Source organism: Zalophus californianus, chromosome 7 (genome assembly GCF_009762305.2).
Source record: "Zalophus californianus isolate mZalCal1 chromosome 7, mZalCal1.pri.v2, whole genome shotgun sequence".
In the NCBI taxonomy this organism is placed as follows: domain Eukaryota; kingdom Metazoa; phylum Chordata; class Mammalia; order Carnivora; family Otariidae; genus Zalophus; species Zalophus californianus.
Window position 1 is genome coordinate 12,455,715 of NC_045601.1, and position 26,853 is coordinate 12,482,567.

The 26,853-nt window shown below is 43.7% G+C and overlaps 1 protein-coding gene across 1 annotated transcript in view; it reads right to left on the bottom strand.

Annotated features, from left to right (window-relative positions):
* TIAM2 (TIAM Rac1 associated GEF 2) overlaps window positions 1–26,853 on the bottom strand; it is a 191,229-nt gene that overhangs the window by 70,078 nt on the left and 94,298 nt on the right. Inside the window, exons 8-12 of the mRNA XM_035728554.1 lie at window positions 26,613–26,785; window positions 24,030–24,254; window positions 13,072–13,257; window positions 12,230–12,376; window positions 1,084–1,245 (exon numbers count right to left, since the gene is read on the bottom strand). Coding sequence (XP_035584447.1) covers window positions 1,084–1,245; window positions 12,230–12,376; window positions 13,072–13,257; window positions 24,030–24,254; window positions 26,613–26,785 — 893 coding nt within the window. The remainder of the gene's footprint in view (window positions 1–1,083; window positions 1,246–12,229; window positions 12,377–13,071; window positions 13,258–24,029; window positions 24,255–26,612; window positions 26,786–26,853) is intronic.

A 26,853-nucleotide genomic window follows, 5' to 3' on the forward strand; every position in this document is an offset into this window, starting at 1 on the left:
TGAAGTAGAGACATTGTGTGAAATGTGAAAAATCTCATATTGTACAGACCTCAGAATTAGGAATTTCCTACCCCAAAAATGGTTTTTCAAAAGGAAAATGCTTATACACGTGCTCATTCACTCACTCACAAATTATCTCAGGCCTATGCTATAACTGGGTCTAACTGACCCACTCCGACTTCTGGCATTCTCTATCACTTACAGACCTATGCACTTCGTAACTCGTGCTGTTGGTAGAAAACAATACTGTGGGTTGTCTGAATAAAAACCTTACATAACAGAGTAAGAGGACATTAAACTGATAAGAATGTAAAGCTACATATATAAATGTCTGGTGTCCTAAGCCTTAAGTCAAAGCAAGACTATTAAAAGATAAAATTAATGATTATTCCCATCTGTTAAGTGTACATGGTAAAGAGTTACCAAAGTCCACATGCCTTTTCTCACCATGCCAGGTTATTTGATGGCATGTTCTCTGAAACTTAAGAGTTCAGCTCTACTGCGCCACCTGGTGGATTAAAAACCTCTGCTCTGATGTTCAGTCTATTACCTCAGCAGGCTCTCTTTAAGACTTAGCGTGAGCATTCTTTTCAGAAACAAAACCCAGTTTGAATAATGAGTAAAACACCATCTCATAACAATCTCCATGAAGCAACCGTGAATAGTATCAAGTCACTCGTTTAATCTAGAGAAACTCGATAAAACTGCTTAGGAGTAAACCAAACTACTTCGAAGTTTATGCCACTTTCTTACGGAGCACTGTCCCTGAGGAACTTCAATAACAACAGTCTTCATGTTTATTCTAGATATAAAGGCACATTAGGAATTTCAGTAAAACGGCTCAGGTTCTTCATGAAGGCAAGGGGCCATAACCTAACAACTCACTCTTCTAAAAGATGGAGGAAGAGAATGCTAATTAAAGTAATAAATATGTCCATTAATAAACATGTTGGTTAATAGATGTTAATCTTTTCCCTAGTATAGAAAGTGAGGTCCTAAATACCACACAGATTTAAAAGGCATAGGGAGGCAACATTAATGATTCTTTCTACTGAGACATATTTCCACAGCAAAATCCATTACCTTGCATGCCAGAGTCAAAATATCTTCTACTCTATGTTCTGGCTTGATCATTACAGTAACCCCTTGATTATCCTGAAAATGAACGTAGGTCTGGACTTCCCACGTGTTGTCTCGGGGAACACCATCGGCTGTTGAGCTGTATATATGCAGAAGTTCATCCACCTGTTTTCAGATACCACAAAAAAATAGATAGATTTGAGACACAAAGCATGGACACTATGAAAAAAATGTCCCCTTGATTCATGGCATATTTTATAGTAAGCCCTTCCACATTCCTTGTGTCTGGCTCCTCACAACCCTCTGGGGCAGACAAGCCCAGTGTCTCCTCGTTCATTTAACCCACACGAAACTGAAGCCTAGGGAGGCTGACCAGAAGGCAATGAACTCCTCGTCCAGTGTTCTAGCCACATGCCATTTGCCACTTAGCCCAAGTCTGAACATGACACAGTGGATGCAACAGTGCTTGGTATCCACTCTCACTGCTCTAGAACTGCTGGTTGACAAGCACCCTGTGTAATCTGCATTCCTGATCCCCGCGAATTTTAATACGGTCTCATTTATGGCCACTGATGCCTGCCCGCATCCTAACCCGAACTGCACTTCATCTGAGCAGGCTTCTCTTCTCTCATATTTCTACTTGCTTCTTAAAATCAGTCCCTAATCCTGGGAACATTTTTTTTCTCTTTCCGTCAGCTATTTCACATCTAGACACTCTTAGAAATCATCCCCAAATATACCAGCTTTAGAAGGAAGCTTTTCCCAAAGATGTTTAATTCCCTGGACCCCATTAGCATGGTAATTCAATGATCTCATGTTAACATAAACTTCTGTGATTTGTAAACAAAAATAGTTAACATGTATTAAACAACTCAGAAATGTGCTGGGCGCCTGGGTGGCTCGGTCAGTTAAGCGTCTCCTTCAGCTCAGGTCATGATCCTAGGGTCCTGGGGTCGGGACCAGAGTCGGGCTCCCTGCTCAGTGGGGAGTCTGCTTCTCCCTCTGCCCTTCTCCCCTGCTCATGATCTCTCTCTCCCTCTCAAATAAGTAAATCTCTTAAAAAAAAAAAAAATGTTGTCCTCTGGTTATATTCTTGCATTGGTCTTCGCTGGTGGTAAAGACAAGACCCGGGGATTTGAAATCAAAAAACCTGATATTCAAGTTACACATTCTACCATTTAATCAGCAGAACAGGACATTCACCTTGATGAGCTCTGTCTCCTCTTCTGTAAAAGGGGATATTAGTAATATAATTACTTAAGTTTATTAGTTAATACAGATTTTGCAAACAAAAAATTACGGATGTGAAAATACTTTACACACTAGAAAATGTTACTTTCAATATTATCACATAATTATAACCTACTTATCATAAAGTTATCATCAATGGATTTTACTCTGAATTCCATGCATTACAAAACCCACAAAGCAAAAAAAAAATCCTCCTATGCTGGATTAAAAAACTAAAATAGAGGGGCACCTGGGTGGCTCAGTCGGTTAAGCATCTGCCTTGGGCTCACGTCATGATCCCGGGGTCCTGGGATGGAGACCCAGGTTGTGTTCCCTGTTCAGAGGGGAGCATGCTTCTCCCTCTCCCCCCTGTTCATGCTCTCTCTCACTGTCTCTCTCAAATAAATAAAATCTTAAAAAAAAAAAAAAAGGATATATTGAAGATTTCAAAAGAACAGGCTCAGGAAAAGCAAGAAAAGAATCAATTTTTGTGTTGTCTTTTTAAAAATTTGGTATTCGTCTTTAAAGGGATGTTTCTGGACCTGCCATGGATCTGTCACTTTCTGTACATTTTCCTGGAAAATGATCATAGCCCAGAATGAATATCAACCTCATGTGCCAAACCAAAAGAAAAAAGAGAGTAATAGACGCCTGGAGCCAAGGAGCAGGGAGCCAGCATGGACCCACTTTCTCCTGAAGGATCCTATCTCATTCAGATCATTCCTTCTCTGATTCAACCTCCAGGCACTTTTCCTCTGGGGAGTGGTTTCAACCAGGTGCATTAGTAAACAAGCAGGTACTGCCTTAAAGGTATAATAGACCCCAGCTCTCAAACCAGGCTTGCTCAGAATCAAACTAAAACCCCAGCAGAGGTCACTGCGGAGTAAGAAACCACACAGGAAGCCGGGCCAAGTCAGACAGTGGATTACTCCCACAAAGGAATTGAATCTTGTACTTTGCAGAGCAGAACAGGAAAAACTGAAGCCGGACAGGTGGGAGAGGAATGGAAGAAATACAAGCTCACAACTATCCTTCCCTTTTCTCCTGTTCCCATCCTTTATTCTCCAGCAAAGAGAGACTGGTCTTACATGGGGCCAGATGGAATAGCTTTTTCTTTCTTTTTTTTTTTTTTTTCTTCTTTCCAAGTAGGCTCCACACCCAACCTGGGGCTTGAACTCGCCACCCTGCGATGAAGACCTGCATGCTCTCCTGAGCGAGCCAGCCAGGCAGTCATGTGCCCCTGGATGGAATAAGCTTTTCACATGCTGTTAGTTCACTGACTACTAACAACCCTTTACACATTGCCCTGACCCTCTAGGTAACAAGGGAGAAAAACGAGGCTCAGAAAATTCTAGAAACTTGCCCAAGCGCACACAGTGAGCTGTGATGATGGTACTATGGGGATCTGAACCCTAAAAACCTGGCTTCGGCCTCTGCTCGGTTCAGCGTATGCTTACCACCACTGCGCTATATAGAAGTATCAACCTGCCAGTTACTTCCCCACAAAATGGATACAACTTAACTTTCTCGAATCTTTTCTGTTCTTCTACAGCACACACTAGGTTCTAGTGGAACAAAACAGCTCACCTGACATTCCCCACAAAGCAGCAGCGCTCTCCTTTCCTTTCAATTTCCCTTGCCTGCTTTACCTCCCCTCACAGGTCCAATGTTGAATGAAACCATATACATCCTTCAACCTTATTTCCAATGCTACCCACTCCCTCTCTAATGAAGTCTTTCTTGCTCCCTTCCCTCCTACCCCAATTCCACTCAATTAAATGTGTCTATTGTCTTCGAACCCTGATGCAGCACTTAGCAAAGCCCAGCTCACTGGACAGTCATTTTTAGGTGCTCCCACCCCCCCCCCCCCACCCCCGGTGTTAAAACAAATGACAGCAGAAGCCCTGTCTTTCTGGCTCTGGCTTCTTCAGACCTTGACACAGTGCATTCTGCACCCAGAACATATCCAGCACAGGGGCGCTGAACTGGATGCAACCAAAAATCCACAATCATACACAGGCTTGAAAGGTAAAAGCTGCCCCATCCATACAATGTCAAGTTCTTAATCTTCCCTAAATTTTAAGAAGAGAAATCAATAGATTATTGAAGGGGAAGAAGTCCTAGACGAGAAAAGGATGTAGATAAGTGCCAAAGGACAGAATATTCATATTCTACTCAATTAAACAAGGCTTTGTGCCTACAGCTATTCTGTGGAATCATTTCCTGAGCCTACACTGTTGACCTAAGATCAAGGAAACGATGGAAGAGAAGGTGCCTAGTAAAGCCAAGGCTGTGGAATAAGATTCATAGCCTCTCAAGAGATCCTGCAATGAAAATTTACATGTAAGGTTTTTCCTGTGCGTAACACACAATCTCAAACGTACCCAATTAAAGAAAGGGAAAATCTGGTTATTCCAAGGAAACATCAGGAATATGGAGTTGACTAATTAATTAGAACAAGAAAAAAGAAAAGACTACATGTTTACAGATGTCCTAGGTGGTTATAAGCTTTGCCCACTTGGAGCGAAAGCTAGACTGATTGCCTCAAGGATCAATGCTGTCCATGCAGAGAACATACACACGTGGCTTTATTCTCAATAAGCCAGATAAGGGCGCCTGGGTGGCTCAGTTGGTTGAGCGACTGCCTTCGGCTCAGGTCATGATCCCGGAGTCCCGGGATCGAGTCCCGCGTCGGGCTCCCTGCTCGGCGGGGAGTCTGCTCCTCCCTCTGACCCTCTTCCCTCTCGTGCTCTCTATCTCTCATTCTCTCTCTCTCAAATAAATAAATAAAATCTTTAAAAAAAAAAATAAGCCAGATAAAAGCCATTTTTTTTTCTTAAGAGAAAAAAAGAATCTTGAAAATAAGCAAACAAACTAAGCCATCTGGAAAGCTCTCTTCCCAGCCTACCCTTTTCTGGGGTGCTTCCTTCATCTTTTTACCACTCACCCAGAAGCCAGGGGCGAGCTACTCGGCCAAGGCTGTTAACACCCAACCTACCTTCCACTCCACCTCTCCCCAAGCCCCCCTCTCCCACCCACTAAAAACTAGTTTCCAGGGGCGCCTGGGTGGCTCAGTCAGCTAAGTGTCGGCTCAGGTCATGATCTCAGGGTCCTGGGATTGATTGAGTTGGGGGGGGGAATCTGCTCAGCGGGGAGCCTGCCTTTCCCACTCCCTCTGCCCCTCCCCCTGCTCCTGTGCGTGCTGTCAAATAAATAAAATCTTTTTAAAAATTAAAAAAAAAAAAGCTAGTTTCCAATTAGTCTTCTCAAGGTTCCCAGTTCCTGGAGAAAATGCAAGTAATAGACAGCAAAAATATAACAGGCCATCTGGTCAAATCCCAGCCTTGCCAGGGCTGGTTATCTAATGTCTCTGGGCTTCAGTTTCCACACCTTTAAAGGGGCCTAAAACGGCCCAGTTCCATGGGGAGGTCAGGAGATGGGTGTGAGGAATGGCATTTGAAGGCATTTTCCTGTAAAGGGCCATAACAATGTCAAAAGAACTTTTTTGAAGTTGTCTGGATTGCAGAATTCTACCATAGCTGCCTTGACCCCCGAAATTCAACAATGGCCACTGTAAAGAACTGCAGGAGAGCCATCCTTTGTCTCAAAATCCTGAGGAGCTACGGGTGCTGGGGTCACCGTGTGGTCGGCTGTGACTGGCACTGCAGCCTGGCTCAGGCGTGCCCTCCTCGTGGGCAACTTCTACAGAAGCATTGATTATTACTATTCCATTAATGGTCATGAAAGCACATGTCAAGTCACTCATGCTCAGTGTGCCTCAAGGAGAGAAAATTGAAACCCCGCATGTTCTCACAGCAGATGCTTCTGGATCAAATGGCTTGTAATTACTACTTGGATCACTGAAGGGAAGTGAGTAGCAAAATCACAATCTGGCTGTCACCAATGGGCCCTCCACCACAGTTGCTGATAAAAGGAAAGTCTATTAGCAAGTGAGATGAGGAGAAAACACAAAAGGAGTTACATGCTCTGGGTTTTCTTAATAACAGCAAAATGTCATGGAGGAGAAAGTGTTTATCTCCTTCTTGGGCTGATGCCCGAACGTCAGCTGATATGACGGGAAAACAAAGACCTACGTATGTACCTATCTATCTAACCGTACGTGCATGCATGTTACGCAGGGTCCCACACTACTGCTCCTATTTAAACAGATTACTTCCCTATGGTCAGGAGCAAATGGTTTCATTCCTATTTTCCATTTAAAAAACCAACATTAACATTTTTTTTTCCAGTTTGGAGCTAATGACTCATGGGACAATACTTCATTGACTCGCAGCCACAGAAAAGTCGGGACACCCCAAGCCAATTTTCCAGGAGAAAGAGCCAAGGCCCAGGGGCTCCACAGTTTGTGCAATGAAGCTGCTGGGCTAGCTGGCTTCCAGAGTCTCAGCGGGGGATTTGTTGTCAAAATCTCCATAACAAACACCTCCCTTCAAACACTGCTTGAGACTCATTATTACTCATCAAGAAGCATGCTATGAAAAGCTTTCATTTTGGGCTCGCCAAAATGTCGTTTCAAAAATGCTCAAATAAGGCTGGCTTTACTCCAATCTTAACAGATTTTGAATCAGGATGACTCACTGTTGGGACTGTTATATGATGCACCAATTAGAGCGGAATAGTTAAAAATGCCCGTGACCCCTCCCTCCCGACGCTCAGGAACTTGGCTGCCTTTCTTTATGGCTAATGGACATCATACACTGGCTATACACGAGAAGATGCTCTGTGCAAATTATCAGTATTCCCCAACAATGATTAGGCAGAGGAAAACTAGTGAGATATGATTCAACCAGCTACAGGCAGAATTTTAAGGCCCAGAGACACAAAAAAACAAATGCCCTTCATTCCACCTGCAACTCAATTTAAACCTAGTTATCTGAGTTCCGCAGTCCAGCAATGATAAATACACAATTAAAGTAGCCCTATATGTCAAAAGAATTCATTCAGTGTCCCTACACCAGAGGCAATTCTTAGTTAAAATAGGAATAAACGTTTAAGTGTATATGCTTTAAAAAACAGATGCAATATTTTCCTCTCACTGATTATAGCGTCAATGGGACTTACCAATTAAATCACAAGAAGATCATTTGGTAAATCTGAGCACAATTTAAATAAGCACTAAGCACATCAAAAGCTTTTTTAGCAAAATTTATTTTCAAAGCCTGACATAACTTCAGTTAATAAAAAATGCTTCCATGACAGAATCTCTTAACTTTCAAAGTAGGAATTTTAAATTATTTAGCGACGGAAGAGATATAACCTTCAAACTATGTTTTTTTATTACAGATCAAACATTTCTTCTCAACTATTATTAAAGGACTGCATCTGATATAGACAATAGGCAGATTTATTAAGCAATACTATATCCTCAGTAGTCTGCTAGGGACTGAGAATATATACATAATCATAAAATATAAACTATACAGAGCAAGGGTCCCAATTACAAGCCTGCCTGGGAGACACAACTTGGTCGCATCACTGAGGGTAAGAGGTAGCGAACCAAAGAAACAGAGGTGTCCCCCACTTTTCTATAGTTCACATTGTGTCACTTCGCTTTCATGAAAGACCTATGTTTGTACCTGTTAGAGCTAACTGAAAGAAATCCATAGAAGATTTTCACTTTGATGAAATCAGGTGAAAAGCAGAAACGCATTCAGCGCCTGTTTTGCAGCAGTAAGCCCTTCTAGAGACAGTGCGCGTGGGCACACCCCAGCAGCAAGAGGGACAGGGCCAAGGTCCTTCCCTGGGAGCTACGCTTACCATCTGAGCATCAACCTACCAAAGCTTTGAACTGTGTCTGTGAGCATCTGAGCTTTACCTCGATTTATTTTGTGCATCCTTTAGCAAGATGTGCCCTAAGGTATCAGAAAAGCCCAAGACATTACTTTTTGGCTCTGGGAATGCTCAAAATTTTTCCATATAAATTAATGGTATTTGCTTCTTCACCTCATGCTATTTCGATTTACGGAAGGTTTCACAGGAATGATCTGATTCATGGGGAAACCTATAATAGTGATATAATTTTTTTAATCAAGTAAAAAAAAAAGGATGGTAATTTGATCTGGATTTTGAAATAGGCTCTGCAGTATATAGAAATAAAGGGGCAGGCAATGGAAATGATTTATATTCATTTATAGAAGTCTGACATTTTGATGGTATGATTTATAAAAAGGAAGTTTGAGGGGCGTCTGGGTGGCTCAGCTGGTTAAGCACCTGACTCTTCATTCCAGCTCAGGTCAGCATCTCAGGGTTGTGAGACTGAGCCCCACATGGGGGCTCAGGGCTCTGCCCTCAGCTTGAGATTCTCTCTCCCTCTGCCCTCCCCTGCCCCTGCTCACACTGTAAATAAATAAATAAAATCTTAAAAAAAAAAAGGAAGGTTTGGACTTGGCATCCTTGTGGCCCCACGGCTGGTCAGATCTAGCAAAAGGAGATCACCAAGAACAGAGAGGAGCAACGTAGCAACATGGCCCCTGGCACAAACCATTCCGTCTCATACCCACACTCTTGCAGCCCCTGATCTCTGAGAAGGGGAGGTGAAGGGGAATGGGGCTTTGAGTGGAGGTTTTCTACCCCATCTCAGGACACCTTAGGCCGAGCAGCCCACTAGGAGCACTGTCAACAATAAAATAGCACACTGAACAGCCCACAGTCCAGGCCAGACTCACATGAAGGCAGAATAGGTAGCTGTCTGTGTTGTATTATTTTAAGATCACCAGAAAGTACCTCCCTTACCTCTCCTCTGGACCCATCAACAGTGTAATACCCAACCACCATTCTTCAGTTTTTTCCAGCTAAATTGTCAAGTGGCCAAATTATCCCAATTAATTTATTAAATAATACTGCCGACTTCTGCAAAAGCATATTAAATTTGTCCAAGCCTATTAAAATCAGATTTCAACCTCTACAAATAGTTAAGAAGTTTATTGGACAGAAAACCCAAGATAAAATGATTTAATGAAGAAGACAGAGAAATCACTCAGTAACATGAAACACAGCTGTAAGGGGAAGGTGTGGATTTGAAAAAACCCCAAAGGAAAAGCGTAGTTCATCCAATGTTTGCCCTACTCCATAATTCCATTCAGAAGTGGTTAATTCCATTCAGAAATGGTTCTGAGTTGTTTAGTAAGAAACTCTTTTGGAGTCTAGACAAGGACCCTCCCTGCTGTGCTCAACTCCACTGAGGGCGTTGGTGATCCAAAGGCTGCTGATTCATAGCATGGATGTACTGTCTGTGAAGCTCTCTAACCACCCTGAGAGGAAAAATGCAATTTTGGATTCACCAAACTCTCAAACGAGGGTAAGCATTGCTGAGCAATAGGGAAGTACAAATGGAAGTTGCTATTTTGATCTTAATCTAGCCATGCCACTTTTAAGAAAGGGTTACCATGAATTTGGAGAGCTTCAAAATTACTTGGCATTCTGAGGATCTCTCTTATTTACCCACTAGGGACCATATGAATTCTAAATTTATTTTCAAGAGATTCATGTAAAGATTGTGAACTAGCACTGCCCGCTTAACTTAGCATTTGCGTCATCAATGTAAAACAAGATGGCTGCCACATATAGCAATGTTCCCCTCACTGGAGTTATTGGGAGTTTTGGGATTGCTGAGTTCCAGAAAATGCCTAACTGCCACTTGAATCAAAGGCTAATGAAATGGCTCTGCAATGTTCATTTGGCAGCTACCCTTTTTCAGTATTTAAAATTTTATGTTCCATAACGTTGTATAGAATCTTCACATCACAATTTATACTAATTACTACTCTACTACATTTAAAGTTTTAACTTTAAAGGAAAAAGTTGCTTTTTTTACTTCCCATAGTTACAAATTTTACTTTTCTATAATGTCATATATTATTCCAGTAACCTGGATCTTCTTGATGTTGTTTTTAACCAAGAAGTACACATTTCTGAAGATGTGAAACAGAGCTCAAAGTTGGGCTCACAAAACCACCAAAATCAAGCTCATGACTCTTTTCCGAATGTGCACAGAACAAAAATAGGGAAGAAATATAGCTAAATATCAATAGTGGTTGTGTCTGGGTAGAGGGATGAGGAATAATTTCCTTTTTCTAAGTCTTCTAGATTTTGTAGTGAAATAACAAACATTAAAGAACTGGCCATTTAAACATTTATGGATACCTACCCACATCTACGTCATTCAGTTACATAAATACAAATACTGCTATTAGTTTCCTATCTTTTTTAAAACAAAAATGTTCAACCAAATGCTTTTGCTTCTCAAGAAATCTTACATTAAGAACATTTACCACATCGGATGGGATAAAGACCATATTAGGCTCAGATATAGCTGAATGTCAACATTTAAGAAAAAAGAGCAAGTTATCAAGCTATTTACCATTATCATTTAATTATAGAGAATTGACTGTCTTGATTAAAGCCAAAATTTGCCTCAAATACATTCACAGAAGTTCAGTTCAAAAATATAAGCCTAGCATTGGCCAATGCTAGGTATATAGGTGACTACCATCTATAATGAAGAAGTATTTTCCCACTTACAACCAACACGATTACTTTACAATTAAAGTACAAGTAGAACCACAATTTAAAATGTGATATTCTTTTCCACTGTATAGGAGTATATAAAAATTGTACAGTAATATGCAAAACAGAGACCATGGAAAAGAGGGTTCATGTGTTTTGGCCACCGCTCCTCCTTTATAGTTCCAGGGCTATAAACAGGTCAAAGGAGTGGCTTCTATCTGCGATTCACGCAATTCACAAAACTAGGATACGCAATCAAATAAATATCCGTATAAAATCAGAAAATCAAGTTCCATGAGATGTGACCCTCTCTTCCAGATGACACTGGAAGCCTATTCAGAATAACATGTTAAAAGTAAAACCAAGAATTTCTTCAGACTTCACATTTTTCCTTCCCATTTAAATGATCAGATTAACACATGAAGAACTCATCTTTTCAACAGTCTTTGAGAAAATAATAATCCTAAAACATATCAGTCTGCAACATAAAATTCATTATCATACACTATATTAATGTCATCAGGAACTACTTCAGATAGGAGTATTCAAAATGTTCTGAAGACAATTCACTATACGTGAGCCCCATTTCAGCAATGAGTGCTCACATTATTTTTAAAACATTAAAACAGGGGCGCCTGGGGGGACTCAGTCGGCCAAGCTTCTGCCTTTGGCTCCGGTCATGATCCAGGGGTCGAGTCCCGCATCCGGCTCCCTGCTCAGCTGGGAGTCTGTTTCTCCCTCCCACTCTGCCCCTCCCCCTGCTTGTGCTCTCTCTTTCAAATAAAATCTTTTTAAAATTAATTATAATAAAATAAAATACTAAAACAGGTGTCCTTCCTCTAGGACACTCAGCAGCTGCAACAGCTCAGTGCTACAGAGCCCTGGATCCAGGCCGATCGAGGCCAGCCCTGCCCCGCGGGCACGGGGTGAACACGCCTGAGGAAGTGACGTACCTCTCCATGCCTCAGGCTTCTCATCTCTAAAAATCTGATGACAAAATGCCTCCTTTGTGTCAGAAAGATTAAGTGAGAAAAGTGTCTAGCACTAGCAACAGAATTTGGTTGCCGTTACTCTATCATTAATTATGCACGTTTATTTTAACATCAAATCTTGGGGGGGGGGGAATGTTCTAAAGGCAATGAAAAGTGTGGATTCTCATCTGATTATATGTGTCTGGAGCTGCAGCTGTGAGCAAGGTGTGAATACCTTTCCGGAAGCGCCAAAAGGAGGCTGGGCGCCTTGTGTGTTCCCATTTGGAAAAAGCCCATGCCAGGAGCGCATTCCTCTGAATCAACTTTTATCTCATTCTTAACGGATGACGAGCATTTATGACCTGCTGACTATCAAGGATCTCCCACTAAGTCTGTTGTCCCTCCTGTCCTGAGGAACTCGCCTGAGTTACAGAAGGTCTTTTCTCCTTCCCTTTTCTCGCCAGTGTGTCCAGCCCTTTTAATGAAGAAAATATACCCTTCTTGTCTCTTCCTCGCTGGGTCAGTGAGAGTGTTCTTTTCCGGAAAGCAGAGTCATCTCTAGAACATACCTAATTAAAAACACAGTTTTAAAAATCTTAAGACATATTATTTGGGGTGACACAATTAACCACTGCCTGAACAGAAGTAAGCCCTGCTTGCTGTAACCACCCTGTGCTGACCAAAAGCTACTGCATGTCTGACATACCACACGTGCATCCACCATTTGGCTACCTCTTATCTGGATAACGCCAGCCTAGTTACAGCACTCAGATCTCTCCAGGGTGGGCAGTGGGGCCGGCAAAACGATCTGCAGAACCCCCTAGGCTGGAGCTCTCGTACTAGGCACAGAAGCCAGCCACCCAGGAGCCACTGTGGAAAACCCAGTGGGGCTCTGTGCAGTACAGACAAAACCCCCTTCGCTCAGCCTTTTCATTCTTCACACCCTTGTTGCTGTTCCTCAGGGATTTCCACCTTCCTGACTGTAGGAAGTGAAACAGCACGGAAGATACAGATGTGCCTATTTCATAACCGTCTATGAGGAGCTGGGTTCCGAGAAGTGGTGGCAGAGAAGCCAGGACTCTCTAGAGCAGGCTGCCTCCCACGCTCCAACCCCACAGAGCCTGCCCCCCCCCCCAGGGGGCAGGGGGAGCCCCCGGGCAGTGCTGGGTTAAATCCCTGGACAGCTGAAGGGCAGCCAGCTGGGAAAAGGTCAGTGTCTGCCATCCTCCCTGAATGCCACAAAGAGCCCTTCCCAGGAACTCACCAGAGCATGGAAAGAAGAAACAGACAAGATGCCCAGCCTGCCGAGGGCCAGCTTGGAGGGGCGGCTGGCAGCAGCGAGGAGGCTCTTGGGGTTTGGCAGCTCCCCACCTTGTAGGCTGGCCAGATAGCAACGCATCCTAAACAGATCCATGTGAAACTTCTCCAGGTTCTGCTCCCATTGCTGGATCTGTTTAAGAAAGAACAGGGGTAACTGAAATGACAATGAGAAGTTTTCATGGGTCCAACCGAAAATATGATCCCTTTCACAAACTTCAAGGAACAATCTGTTTCAGCTGGTGCGGCGTGGCTGAAATGAGCCTTCCCTGCTCAGCCCCTCGCAAGCCCTCCTGCCCAAACACAGTGGGTCAGACAGCACTGGACTTCGTCAGGATGGCCCAAAACAGAACAAAGCCGGTGGTCCCAATCCAAAACCACACCAAGACTACACGACCGCTGGAGAACTCCAGCACACTAAGCCGTGCCAACTTAAGGCAGGATACACAACTATAAGTCAGTTACTTCACTTTAATTTCCCTACACTTCGCCAGCCTCTGATCTTAAACCAGATTAAGTGAACTGCACACAAACAGATGCTGCATAATGGACACAGTGTCTTTACGTTGCCATCCGTGCATTCTGAGTAAACGACTCAAAGTAATAAGAAGCAAATGGGCTTCAGGGGTAAAAGGCAAATAGAGCTTTTACTCCTATTTTAAGTGTATTACAGAATAATCGCCATCTATACATCTGAATGAAATTATAACGCATTTTTACACCACTGAAATGACTATGTACTTCTTCAAAGCTGAAACTGTGAACTGGTAAAGAAAGACAGTCAAATTCTGAGGGCCACTTTCCCTGCTTCCACGGATCAAAACACGTTTACATGTAAGTATTACCTTTATTTAAAGATAAACCAAAAGGTGAAGAAAGCTCTAGAAACTTGCCAACACAGGGATTCAGCAGCAGAGTGGAAAGATGGCCTTCCAACGGTAGTCAGAACAATCTCCACATTCAGGAGAAGGTCTGCAGCGGAGGCTTGTCATGAGATGCACATGTCATTTCACCTGCACCAGCTGCATCGCTGGTTTGGCCCTGGTTAGCCTCCAAGCAGATTCTAACTCTTCACGGCAAACTTCCCAGGTCAATCCTTAATTCTGGATAAGTGATATTTTGAAGGATCTCCAACACTGAACACTCTGGTCCTTTCAGTCTCTCCTGAGAGAAAAGCAATACAAACTCTGACTATTCCTCACCGCCCCCCCCCCCCCACCCCGCCACCCAGGTTCTCTGGATCGATTTCGTAGGAAGGTCACCCTGCACCTTCTCTACATGGAAGAAATACAATGGCTACCGGATCTAAAACGATCTGTTGATTCATCATGGTCTGTCAGCAAAACAACAAATTCCCAGAGTATACCGAAAATTCTCAATCTCCGCGGCAAATTTAACCTTGTGTAAGCTTCTGTACATCCGTATTAGTGACGTGATAGCCACCTGGTGTCAGCCTTTTAGGAATACTAGAACGACCTGTTGGCTTTTATCAATAAACCTGTCCAGGCCAGATACGTGGGGAATCTACTCATGAAGTGTGAAGGCTAGGGAAGTTTACATTTCAAAAGCAACTCCAGCAATTCTGGTTCATAGCCTTAGTGAGGACCACTGCTCCAGACCAACAATCCAGTCCAAACCAAAACTGCAAATCTCTTCTTGATCTTGCCAATTCTAGATTCCAGAAGTAACAAATGGCTAGTATGCAACCATAAACTGACACCTACCAGAAGCTGTAAGCCATAGGGAAAACTATACTCCCAGTTCTGCCTCTCAAATATCTTCTCTAGGTGATTCCTGAAAATCCACCATTACAGATGCATTCTTTTGTCTTCTAATAATATGTAGATGTTTCCAGATTGGGTAGCGTATTAAAGCATATCCCTCCTTTATGCCGCCACATGAAACCGTTTTTACAAGATAATTTCTAGGGGCTGTGTTGCGGATGGAAGCATCAGAGGACAGAAAACCAACCAGGCATTGGATACCACAAGAGAAAAAAGCCCACGCCATCCATGGTGGAGTAAAAAGACAAAAATACAAAGTAAAACAAAATCCGGGTCTATGCCAATCATGAGAGATCAGGGAAGATGACACTCATATTTTCACTGAATTGTGCAGTTTACAAAGTATTTTTAAAGGCGTCACTTAATGTATTTATGTTGACTACACATCAAAACATCACTGGAAAGTAAAGACCATTCCAGCCCAGCTTTACAAAGGCAGTCTTAAAATCTTGCCAGAAACTCTGTGATCATCTTCAGCATGCCTCGACATCTCCACCCAAAACTTGGGACAAAATGCAGGTAAATTCATGAGAAGAAAATGGATTCAAATGCTAATGTCATTTGGAAGGAAGAAGAGCTCGGGGGACCCAGAGAGCCTAAAGCAAACTTTACAGAGATGAAGAAGTTCATTAACATATGCAATTATGTTTCAAGAGAACTAGAGTTTCAATCAATACTGTACATGGTAGAGGTCAAAATTTAAATTTAAATTAAAAACGCAAATGAGAAGGGACTTTATGGCTTCTCCATTCCAACAATGCTTCCCATGTTCATCCTGACTCAAGCCTTTGTGATGGCTTGTACTGTATGTGTCAACATGACTGGGCCACCGGGTGTCCAGAGTTGTGGTCAAACATTATTCTGGGTGTTTCTATGAGCATGTTTTTGGATGAGAGTAACATTTATTTATTGTTGTTGTTGTTGGTTTTTTTTTTTTTTTTTTTAACTCAAGCACTGCTAGTATCTATTGGTTTCACCCTGGAAAAGATAAGCTTTCATAGAATTATTACTTCCTAAAGTTCATCTTTTTTTTTCTAAATCAACATACAATGTATTATTTGTTTCAGAGGTACAGGTCTGTGATTCATCAGTCACACAATTCACAGCGCTCACCATAGCACATACCCTCCCCAATGTCCATCCCCCAGCCACCCCATCCCTCCCAGCCCCCACCACTCCAGCAACCCTGTTTGTTTCCTGAGATTAAGAGTCTCTTATGGTTTGTCTCCCACTCTGGTTTCGTCTTGTTTCATTCTTCCCTCCCTTCCCCCATGATCCTCTGTCTTGTTTCGACGTGGATGGAACTAGAGAGTATTATGCTAAGCAAAATAAGTCAGAGAAAGACAAATATCATATGATCCTACTGATATGAGACATTTGAGAGAGTAACATTTAGATGAGTAGGCTGAGTAAAACTGGTGGGCCTCACCAATCAGCTGAAGGCCTGAACACAGACCAGAAAGGCTGACCCTTCCCCAAGGAAGAGAGAATTCCTCCCACCTGGTGGCCTTCCAGTTGGGATACTGGCTTTTTTTTCTGACTTTGGACGTGAACTGAACTATCAGCCCACCCTGGGTCTCGAGTCTGCCAGTCTTAGAATGGGAACAGTACTATTTTTGAGTCTTGCTGATGCTGCAGATCTTGGGACTCGTGTGTCTTCACAATCATGTGGCTGTGTTTGTTATAATAAATCTCTTTATACATATTCTTTCATACATCCTACTGGTTCCATTTCTCTGGAGAACCCTGAGTGATCCAGCCTTCACCTCCACAGATTTCTGTAGCAGAGTCAGTCATCATCAGCCACACAGTTGCTCCATATTTAAAGACAATATTTCTCAGTTTTGAAGGCCGTGGTTCTTTTAGAGAGGATTCACCAGTGGAGGTTAAATGAGGATTTGTGGTTGAATAAGAAACAATGAAATATCTGATTTTTCTTTCAACAGACTCACCGAAGCTGTAGAGAAGGAACTGGGAGAATACTGGGTGAAAAGTACGGTGAGGACACGGAATCAGATGCTTGGGTTACTTGGAGGGAAGAGGGAAGCAAAAAGGCTGACCCACAAGCTCAAACAGACCTCGTGACATTGAGAAAGTCTGTGAACATATGCAGTGAGCTTGCTCGGGCAACAGCATTACCACAGCTTTGTTTCTCAGCTGAGGAAACGGAGCCCCCAGAGGGGAGTGACTCACCCTTCCAGACTAGCAAAGGCCCAGAGCAGATCCTGAGGTGAGCAACACGTGGGAATGAGCTTCTATCAAGCACTTACAATGCAGCCCCTGAACAACGTCTATGCACTCTCTGAAACCTACTGCAGCAACTCTCTTGTAAATGTTCATCTGTCACCTTTATTTCTCCCCACAAATCCCCAGGTGTTCAACATGGAAGGCTGTAAAACTATCTACTTGGGTGCCCTATTCCTGCTGAACATTTTGTATTTCAGTCTTCTACCAGCTTTGATGTACAGAGCTCGGCCCAAGTTTTAAGCTGTTTTTAAGATTTTGAGTGAGAGAGAGAGAGAGCGCGCGCGAGCATGCACAAGCAGGGGGGAAGGGCAGAGGGAGAGGGAGAAGCAGACTCCCCACAGAGCAGGGAGCCCGATGCCACACTCCCCGAGATCACGACCTGAGCCGAAGGCAGACGCTTAACCAACTGAGCCACCCAGACTCCCCCAAACTTTAAGCAATGTTAATGAAAAAGATAAAGATATTTTATAATTACCCCTCAAAAGATGAATAAAGTAGGAGATAAAGATACATTTTTACAAATGTAAAGGGAGAAACAGAAGACAGTTTTGTAGCTATTTACAATTCTACTTCGGGAAATTTCCATCAACCATCATCACTAATACAGTAATGTTACTTAACATCACATTAATCAGGGAATTTCTGGAGATTTTTTTCTGAACATTATCAAACACTAAAATGCCCAAAATCAATTCCCTTAAACCAAGACTGTTTTTCCTTTTTTCTTTCTCTAAATTCCTTAAATACTGATCATTGTCCCCAGACATTTCTTTATTTTTTAAGATAAATATCAGGACATGAAAATAAACATTCAACTTCTATGTAGATTGAGCTTTTATTCCTTCTAACATCCTGCACAAAACAGAAAAATGACATGAAGAAAACTCACTCTAAGGAATTAACTTCCACTGCAAAAGAAAAAAGTACTAAGAACAAAATTAAGAAGGAAACCTCCCATTTTTTAAGCAATGTCATGAAAACAGTGCAAAAGTTTCCCCTCTATTGCTAATACGCTATAGTCATTTAATGAGCTCAGGTTATGGTCTGCTGTAGAAAGTGGGGGAGGGGGGAGGAGAGGAAGCCTAGTGCTAAAAATAACATGAATAAGTGATACATAAAAATGATGACAAGCACATTCCTGCCACACCCAACACCCCTAGAAAAATATTTTCAATCATTTAGTCATTTGATCACAGTATTTGGTCATTTTTCCCTTACAAGTTCTGTCCCAAAGGTTCATTCGTTTTTCCTTTTTGGTAAGTAGTATGAAAACCTCCCATGCAGTTATTTTCCAAGCACTACAACCTACCCTTCTCAGAAGAATCACCTAGTGACACAGATTACACTGAAGTTAGCTAGCGGTTAGAACAACCAGCTAAAGTTTAGAGAATGTGTTTTGTTTTTCCCTCTGAGATAGATTTCACATGCCATAAAATTCACTCCATTTTATAATAAATACACTTCCCATCAAATCAAGCCTAAAAATCCAAGTTATGGAAATCATTTAAAAACTAATTTCGGGGGGGCAACTGGGTAGTGCAGTTGGTTAAGCCTTTGACTCTTGGTTTTGGCTCAAGTTGTGATCTCAGGGTGCTAAGATTGAGCCCCACGTCGGACTCCATGCTCAGTGTGGCATCTGCCTGAGATTCTCTGCCCCTTCCCACTGCGCACTCTCTCTCTCAAATAAATAAATCTTTAAAAAAAAAAAAAAAAACTAATTTTGGGGCACCTGGCTGGCTCAGTCAGTAGGGCATACAACTCTTGATCTCGGGGTTGTGAGTTTGAGCCCCATGATGGGTGCAGAGATGACTTAAAAATAAAACATATATACACACACACACACACACAAGATAAATAAAAACTAAAACCGATTTCAATTTTATACAAAACCACTCATCACATGATTAATCAGCAAGCAAACCACAATCTGATTCATTACTGAGAGGCAATACAGCCCAGTGGTGAGGAATGCTCATTTACGGTCAAACCCTAGCTCTACCACTTGCCGGCTGTGTGACATTAAGAAACTTTTTTAAGCTCTCTCAGGGTCTAGTCACTCCCCATCAAATGAGTGATACACACAACTTTACCTCACGTGGCTACTGTGAAATCACACATGACTGTGGCCTGAGATAGGAGCCCTGATACATCAGCTCAGGGGCCATGAGGATGGGGAGTGAGGCCAAAGAGAGGTTATGTTAGCTGGGAATGAAAAAGGGAAGCCCTGAAGGAAGCAAGCCCAGAGCTGGCGTTGAGCTGGGGTGGGGCCCCCGCGGAGGAGAGCCCAGGGTGCCACAGCAAAGAGGGTGGAAGACACAGGACCTCCCACACTACTTCGGGCAAAGCACCAGGGATACAGAAATGGAAAAGTTACAGATCCTTTAGGAGCTCGTATTTTAGAACAGGAGCAGCCTTAGACACAAGCGGATAATTAGAAAACAATGAGCTGAGGGCAGTGATGGAGACCCCAAGAATTAGGGGGTATAAAGAAGTCCCTGCAGGAGTGGCCAGGAGGGACGTCAAGGTCAGCTCCTTGGAGGAAGGAACCCCTAAACCCTTCATCGAGGATGAGGAGGGATGAGCCCAGTGAAGGCCAGGGGGTACCCAGCATGTCTGTACATGATGTGTGGCCTACATGGGACTTCTCAGCCTGAAGAAAAAACCCAAAGAAAGGGATGGAACCTGAGGGAAATTTGGCACTGCTGGATAAAGGTAGGAGAGCGTCAGGGGCTTTTATCTTACAAGCAGTAGAAGCCACTTAAAGGATTTTTAAACCAGGCAATCACAGGATCAGATCTGCTTTATAGATGCATACACTCCGACTTCGTATGGAAGACGCATCTGAGGAAGGGGAAAACGGACCGCGTCTGCAGCGGTCCAGGGAAGGGAGAAGACAGCCCAACGTGTCCTCCCTCTCTCACCCACACACCGTGTGCCTGAAAAATCAAGCTGCCAGGCAGCACCGCGGTGTTTCATGCTGCCTTCGCTCCCACGGACCTCTGGCCTGGCATTCCCTTCTCCATTCCGCCCCTGATTCACTCCTCACTCTTCAAGAAGCAATCCAGGCAGCCCTCCTACAGGAAGTCTTCCATGACTACACAGGAGGCCAAACTTCCCGTTTTGTCTTCCACAACACTCTGGAATATCATTTACTCTGGATTCACTAAATTATGCTGCAATGATACGCTTCACTGACTGACGCCCTGCTAGACTGAGAGCCCTGAGGGCAAAGCACCATCTCTGAATTCCCAGTGTGTGCACACTTGCCTGGCCCAGACAGGCACTTAACTAAATGTTCACTGAGCTACACGGAACGCCCGGCCTCATCGCCTCAGACCCCTTTCACCAACACCGCCCTCTCTCCAATGTTTTATTCCCCAAATGGCTCCCCACACTCACGCTCCATATCGTACTTTCCTCAAGGCTTCGTTCACTTTGTTCCCCTGCCCCCCACCACAGTGTCCAATTGCCTAGATGCAATCCATCCTCTTTACCAGTTTGAAAACTTTAAATATTTAAAATGAAGCCCACATTTCACAAAGCCCCAAGCAGCCCCGAGCCCACCGCCCCAGCCGGCTGCTTCCACCATATCCTCTGCCCCATTCTGACTGCCTCCCTCCACCCGGGGCCCCGTGAATCACCGTAGGGGGGGGGGGGTGAAGAACACACAGAACGCATCAGGATGCAGGGAAGCCATCGGGGGGGGGGGGGGGCCGCCAGACCACCGAAGAGCGGTGAGGTTTTGTCCCTGGTTTACTTGTTTAAAATAATAAACGGGAAGGAAAATCAAGTACTAACTGGACTTAATTTACAGCCCTTCCTCCCTCAGAACTTCAAAAGGAATCCAACATGTGGTTGGCCGCACGGTCTGCTCCACATTGGATGTGCTCAAATGAAAACTGCGTCACCCTGCCCGCCCCCCAGAATCTCCAAAAGGCCCTGGGACAAGCCCATGGGACGGTCGCTTTCAAGCAGAGCATGGTACCGCGCCGCGCTATGAAGCTCCGCCGTTATTACTAGCCGAGTGTCGTTTTATCTTTTTATTTGGAAAGGGGGCATACAATGATCTTCTCCACCCAAGCACTTCAAAGAAAATCTGTTCCAGAGACTTTATCGCACATGATGTAATGTACTCCGTAAGTTCTGCTCTTACTAGGCTATAAATGACTCTATCTGTGGTTCTTGGGGTCTCTGGGGGGAAAGCGCTACATAAGTATTTTCTTTTATGTAAAATAAAATAGAGTGACATTGCAAGTTTTAAGTGGCAAGCGGAGAAAGCACTACTGCTCTTTTAACGAAGTTTTTGAAAGGTAGTTTAGAGAAAACTATACAGTTATGGGATATTCGGGAGACTGTGTTCTTACTGGTCTTGATCTGAAAGTACCTTTGCCTTTGTACCTTCGCCTAACATTCTCTAGTCAAAGATCATCTCCTAAAAATAAATCTAAGCGTCTTTTTTATCCCCTTTACGTTTCATACTCTCTGTGCCTGCAAGTCGGGAGCTAATAGCCCTCTTCACAACCAGCGGGCAGATCAGCGAAGGATACTGAGCACAGCAAATATAATTCGTGGCACCCACCACAAAGACCTCTGGGAAAACAGGACTCAAAGACAACCCTAAGAACCGCCGATATGGGGGGCGCCTGGGGGGCTCAGTCAGTTAAGCGTCGTCTGCCTTCGGCTCAGGACATGATCCCCGGGTCCTGGGACCGAGCCCCGTGTCAGGCTTCCTGCTCAGCAGGGAGAGTCTGCTTCTCTCGCTCTCTCTCTCCTTCTGCCCCTCCCCACTGCTCGTTCTCTGTGTCTCTCAGATACATAAAATCATTAAAAAAAAAAAAACTGCCAATATGGTGAGGAGAATATTTTCAGGTGGAATTTCTAAAGATCAATCCCAACTGTTCCTTATCAGAAATGTACAAGCGCAACATGAGAAGGTAGCTGGGTACACAGGGGCAAAGGGGAACCAGGGAAGGAGCGAGGGGTCAGGGCAGGGAGAACTGAAATGAAAACTTTAGTATCAGGACAGTATGCCTAAAATAACTGAAGATTCTGACAAAGAATGCATAATGTGCTGCAAGTAATAATTCAAAGAGCTTCTCTTCAGGCCACCCAACCATCAGAGACCCTTGGATATCTGTTCAGTTTATGTGAAAGGAACTCCCCTCCCACAGACATCATTAATCAATCATTTGTCAACTATAAAACACACTTAATGAAACTGCATTTAATGGAATCAAATTACATTTAATGAAAACGCGTTTTTTAAAGTCTGCTTGAACTTCCTGTTGCCATAAAAAGGAAAAGGGAACCAAAGGGGGTAGAGGTGGGAGGGCAGGCTAGGAGCCTCTGAATGTTGCCTGATTTCCCTTTTCTCTCCCTGGAACTAATAAGGACCTAAAGACTCCAAGGTGGACATCCCTTCAGAGGACGAAAGTATGGCTTCAAAGGTAAATATCAGAGTGCCAACAGAAGTTAAAACTACATTTCCTCCCATATGATCAGCCCGAGATTGTTTTATTGGAGCACCATGAACACTGAGACATGTGAATCCACGAGTTTCTGCCTCTGAGGACAGACTGACTATCGCGGCTCCAGGATCCTAGAAATTCAGGACCACACATAAGCCACGGTACAAGGAAAACCGGGATAACCATTTCTCCTCCGTAAGCTTTCTGGTTTGCCAGGTAAACTTGACATAGCATCACATCTCTCCATGCCACACAGACCGAAAGCCGGGTGATGGGGACCGACCTCGGCACCTAGCTCTTCCCCAACATGAGCAGGGGAGGCTGCTCAGTCAGGAGCAGGGGGATGGCAGAGAGGAGGCAGGGTGAGCTCCTGGGGGCTGCACTTCCTCCATAGTGGTGTTCCTGCCAAACTCCCCAACACCTGCCACCTCCCCACCTTCTGCCTGGCAACTCCTTTCTCAGGTCCTTGTTAATTGGTAGTTCGTAGTTTGCTAGCAGGTACCCTTTAGATAAAGGGCACATTCTGTTTGAGAACAGTTCAATTCAGGAGTGTAGAATACTCGGAGATTCTACAGAATGACAGAAATTATATACTCTGAAATACGTTTTCCGTATAAATTGGGAAACTTGGGTTGCGTCCCTCTGCACCAGGCCCTGGTAACCCCACATCCAGACCAATGCCATCCCACCAACAAATGGCTCTCCCTGTGTCCACCTGTCCTCCAAGCCACTGCCTGATTAATCTTCTAAAGAGACGACGTTCATCCTGCATTTAGGAAGAGGGATGCTAGAACTTTCACGGCCACGTGCCTCAGGGCTTAGGGTGCATGAGCAAAGGAAAACAGAGATTTAAAAGCTGCGTCTCCTCCTCCAAAATGCAAAAGCACAGAAACTAGCTATTTAATTCTGATATGAATGTGGAACTAGACCAGAGAAAGCATTCTCCTCAGCACCTTACCTGTTATAAACAGAAAAAAAATATATACCCCTTTTTTTTTGGAATCCACAGATGTGAATAGTTGTTTCACACCAAACCGTACTTCCCAAAGCCACCCTCTGTATTAGAATCCTCTCTAATTATCTAGTGGTTTTATAATAAAAATTTTGGTCTGAAAGGGACAACATATGAGAGAATCAGCCAGCAAGAAGGAACTAATCAATATTACGGAAAAACGACTTGGTCACCAAATATTCCTTTGGATATATAAAACAACCAAAGGTTGTAAATAAAGTCTATCACATCATCGATGTCACAGAAGTGCTGCCATTAAGTTCTTGAAACAAGAAGCCACAGAAATGATCTCCCCGAGATGGGTGTAAGAAACATGGCCACCGTTTGCATTCAAACTCAGATTTTTGCTGCGAGTCACATGAGCAATGAAAGAAAACACACAAATAAGTAGTACCTGGTTTTCTATGGCCTTCCTATTCTTCGGGTCGCTCACGATGGACAGCTGTAACTCTGCCATCTTTTTCATCTTGCTGTCCATATCTATCTTCTGAACGAGGTTTTTGGTCTGGTTCTTCAGGAGCCGAACCGTGTCCTCTTTCCCATGCTTCTTTGCAAAAAGGGATGCGCAAGCTGAATGGATGGCAGTGACCCAATTTTCCAGATCTGTCTGGCTAGTGGCCTAAACATGGGGGGGGAGGGGGGGCGGAAAAACACCTATTTGGAATTGTTTTACCACAAAGTACTGTACAGAGTGGGAGGCTGGGCTTTGATGTGTAGAACTCAAGAAGTACCTTCACCTCATAAAAACTGTTTCATTTCAAAAACACACACAACCACTCAGCTCCGGTTCACCGGCTGCCTTGACTCCGGAGGGTCTGAGACAGTGCCCAGAGCACAGCAGAAATAATCATGTAGCTCCAAACAGGAAGGATGACAAACTACAAACAAGCCATGAGCCAAGAGCAGAGGAGTAATACAAACGCCAGGGTACGGCCACTTAGCTCAGTGTCGTCACACGATGCTGTGCTCTAGAAGGTGCTTATCTTCATAATTTTAATAGGGTGAGAAAAATATTAGGGCTTAAAAAGTTAAACTCTGAAACCTGGATATGAAATTTCATCGACAGTGTGAACTCAATGATGAAATCAACGAAAGCGTTTGGGGGGATGTACACAGCCTTAAAATAGTTGTCTTTAAGCACTGGGAATATACATAAGGGTTTTTCTCTGCTCTTCAGTTAACTTCAGACACAAGGACTATATGCGATTTTCACATAAGAAAAGTATCTTAAAGTAAGTTTGAATAAAGCACAATGGGCAATTATGATTCTTAGCAAATTATCATTATTCCACTCCCCTGATGTCCAGAAAAACCACACACATTCAAGCTATGGGTTGATCCTCCAATGATCTCTGGGATCATACAACAGGACCTACTGGGAAAATTTCCTAGAATTAAGGATATTTTGCCTGAATCACAAAATACTCATTTCACACTTGCCCCTGAGAAGTCCATGCAGATTTTTAATTTTTCTTTAAAAAGATTTTATTTGAGGGAGTCAGAGAGCACAAGCAGGGGGAGTGGCAGAGGGAGAGGGAGAAGCAGGTTCCCTGCTGAGCAGAGAGCCGGATGCAGGACTCCAATCCCAAAACTCCGAGATCATGACCTGAGCTGAAGGCAGCCGCTTAACCGACTGAGCCACCCAGGCGCCCCAGTCCATGCAGATTTCATCTAATGTTCTTATCTTCCCTACAATTGAGATTAACAGCAATTCATTAATTGGCTTTAAAGCATCATAGAAAGTCTAATCAACCTTTCTGTGAAGAGAAGGAAAATCAAATCTCAGGCCCTGAATCTTGTAAGTCAAGTTGGGGACAACAATAAGGCTAGAGGCCCAACAAGTTTACCTGGTACTAGCAACAGGAAATCCTATGCAGAGAATTCTAGATTCCCAAAGTCCGAAGAGAGAACACCAAGTTGTTCTGTAGGGCTTCTGAGAGTATCCAGGACCAATGTCATCGAGACACCTGAACCAAGGACCTATGAGGGCTTCCATGAACCTTTCTGGTCAGATATAATCTGCAGCCCAAACTGGGTCTATATGCAGCGCCCGATTTAGACTGGGAAGCACTTCAGAAACATACCTCACTGCCTTCACTTCCACCTCTTTTGAGTTAATCAATAACAGCACCAATAGTTATAGTTAGAAATAGAATTCCTTTAGCACTTAACATATAGAAATAGCACTTAACTATAGAAATAGTTGGAACTTCTTTAACACTTAACACATGTACATTATTGATCCTTAAAGCAATCCTATAAGCTATTGTTATCCTGCTGGCTGAAGGATCCAACGCTCAGAGCAGTTAAGTCCTCCAAGATGGCGTACACGCCCAACGACAGCACCAGGATGTCACACCTAAGGCTGACACCAACAGCTTGGCATCCCACCATGCTCTTCAACTTTGCATTTGCTAGAAAACTGCTGAAAATCATAACAGCAGATAACTTGAAATTTAACATCCTCAGTCCACTTCCACTGCAAAACGAGACCTTACAGCATTTGTCTATAAGGCTTTCCTGAAAAGCTTCTTTTTTCACTTCTACTGGGATTCTTGGGAAAAATCTAAAGCTTTCCTAGTCATCTTCTGTAGGCTTCACTTGAAAGCCTCCACTCCAGGAATTTCAGACCTTGCACCACTAGATCATGAGCTACACCAGAATGAGGATCACGATTTTTCTCTCTTCATATCCTCAAGACCACCCCATGGGCCACAGCTTGGCACTTGAAGGGCGTCCCAAAAAATGCTTGCTGTATGAATGACTGGATGAACACGGGCCCCATGGCACCTGACAGTGAGCAGAGGCCAATTCTCTTGCTTAAGCCTCAACCAAAGCCTACCTCAGCTTTTACCCTATTTCATTGCTAAGCTGTGCCTCTTCATTCTGTTCCTTCTCAGCCTCCTAGTACGCTCCGTCCTTGGGATTGGAGTCCCTCGTCCTGCCGTGACCCTCTGTCTAGAAAGCTCGGCAGTACCTGGAAAAGGTAGACATCTCCAAAGGAGTTGCTGAGGCAGAACACGTTTTCCTTCTTGGGATGTTCTGGGACAGACTGCACTATGCTGTCTTCTGCAAACAGTGCACACCGAGGGGCACTGCTCTGATCCGTGGAATTCTTCCCATAGGTCTCATAGAACAGCAGGGTGCAACCTACGAGAGAGAAGCAAAATGAATCCCTGACACAGTCCTGAGGATCTAGGAAAGTAGGGAGAAGGGGA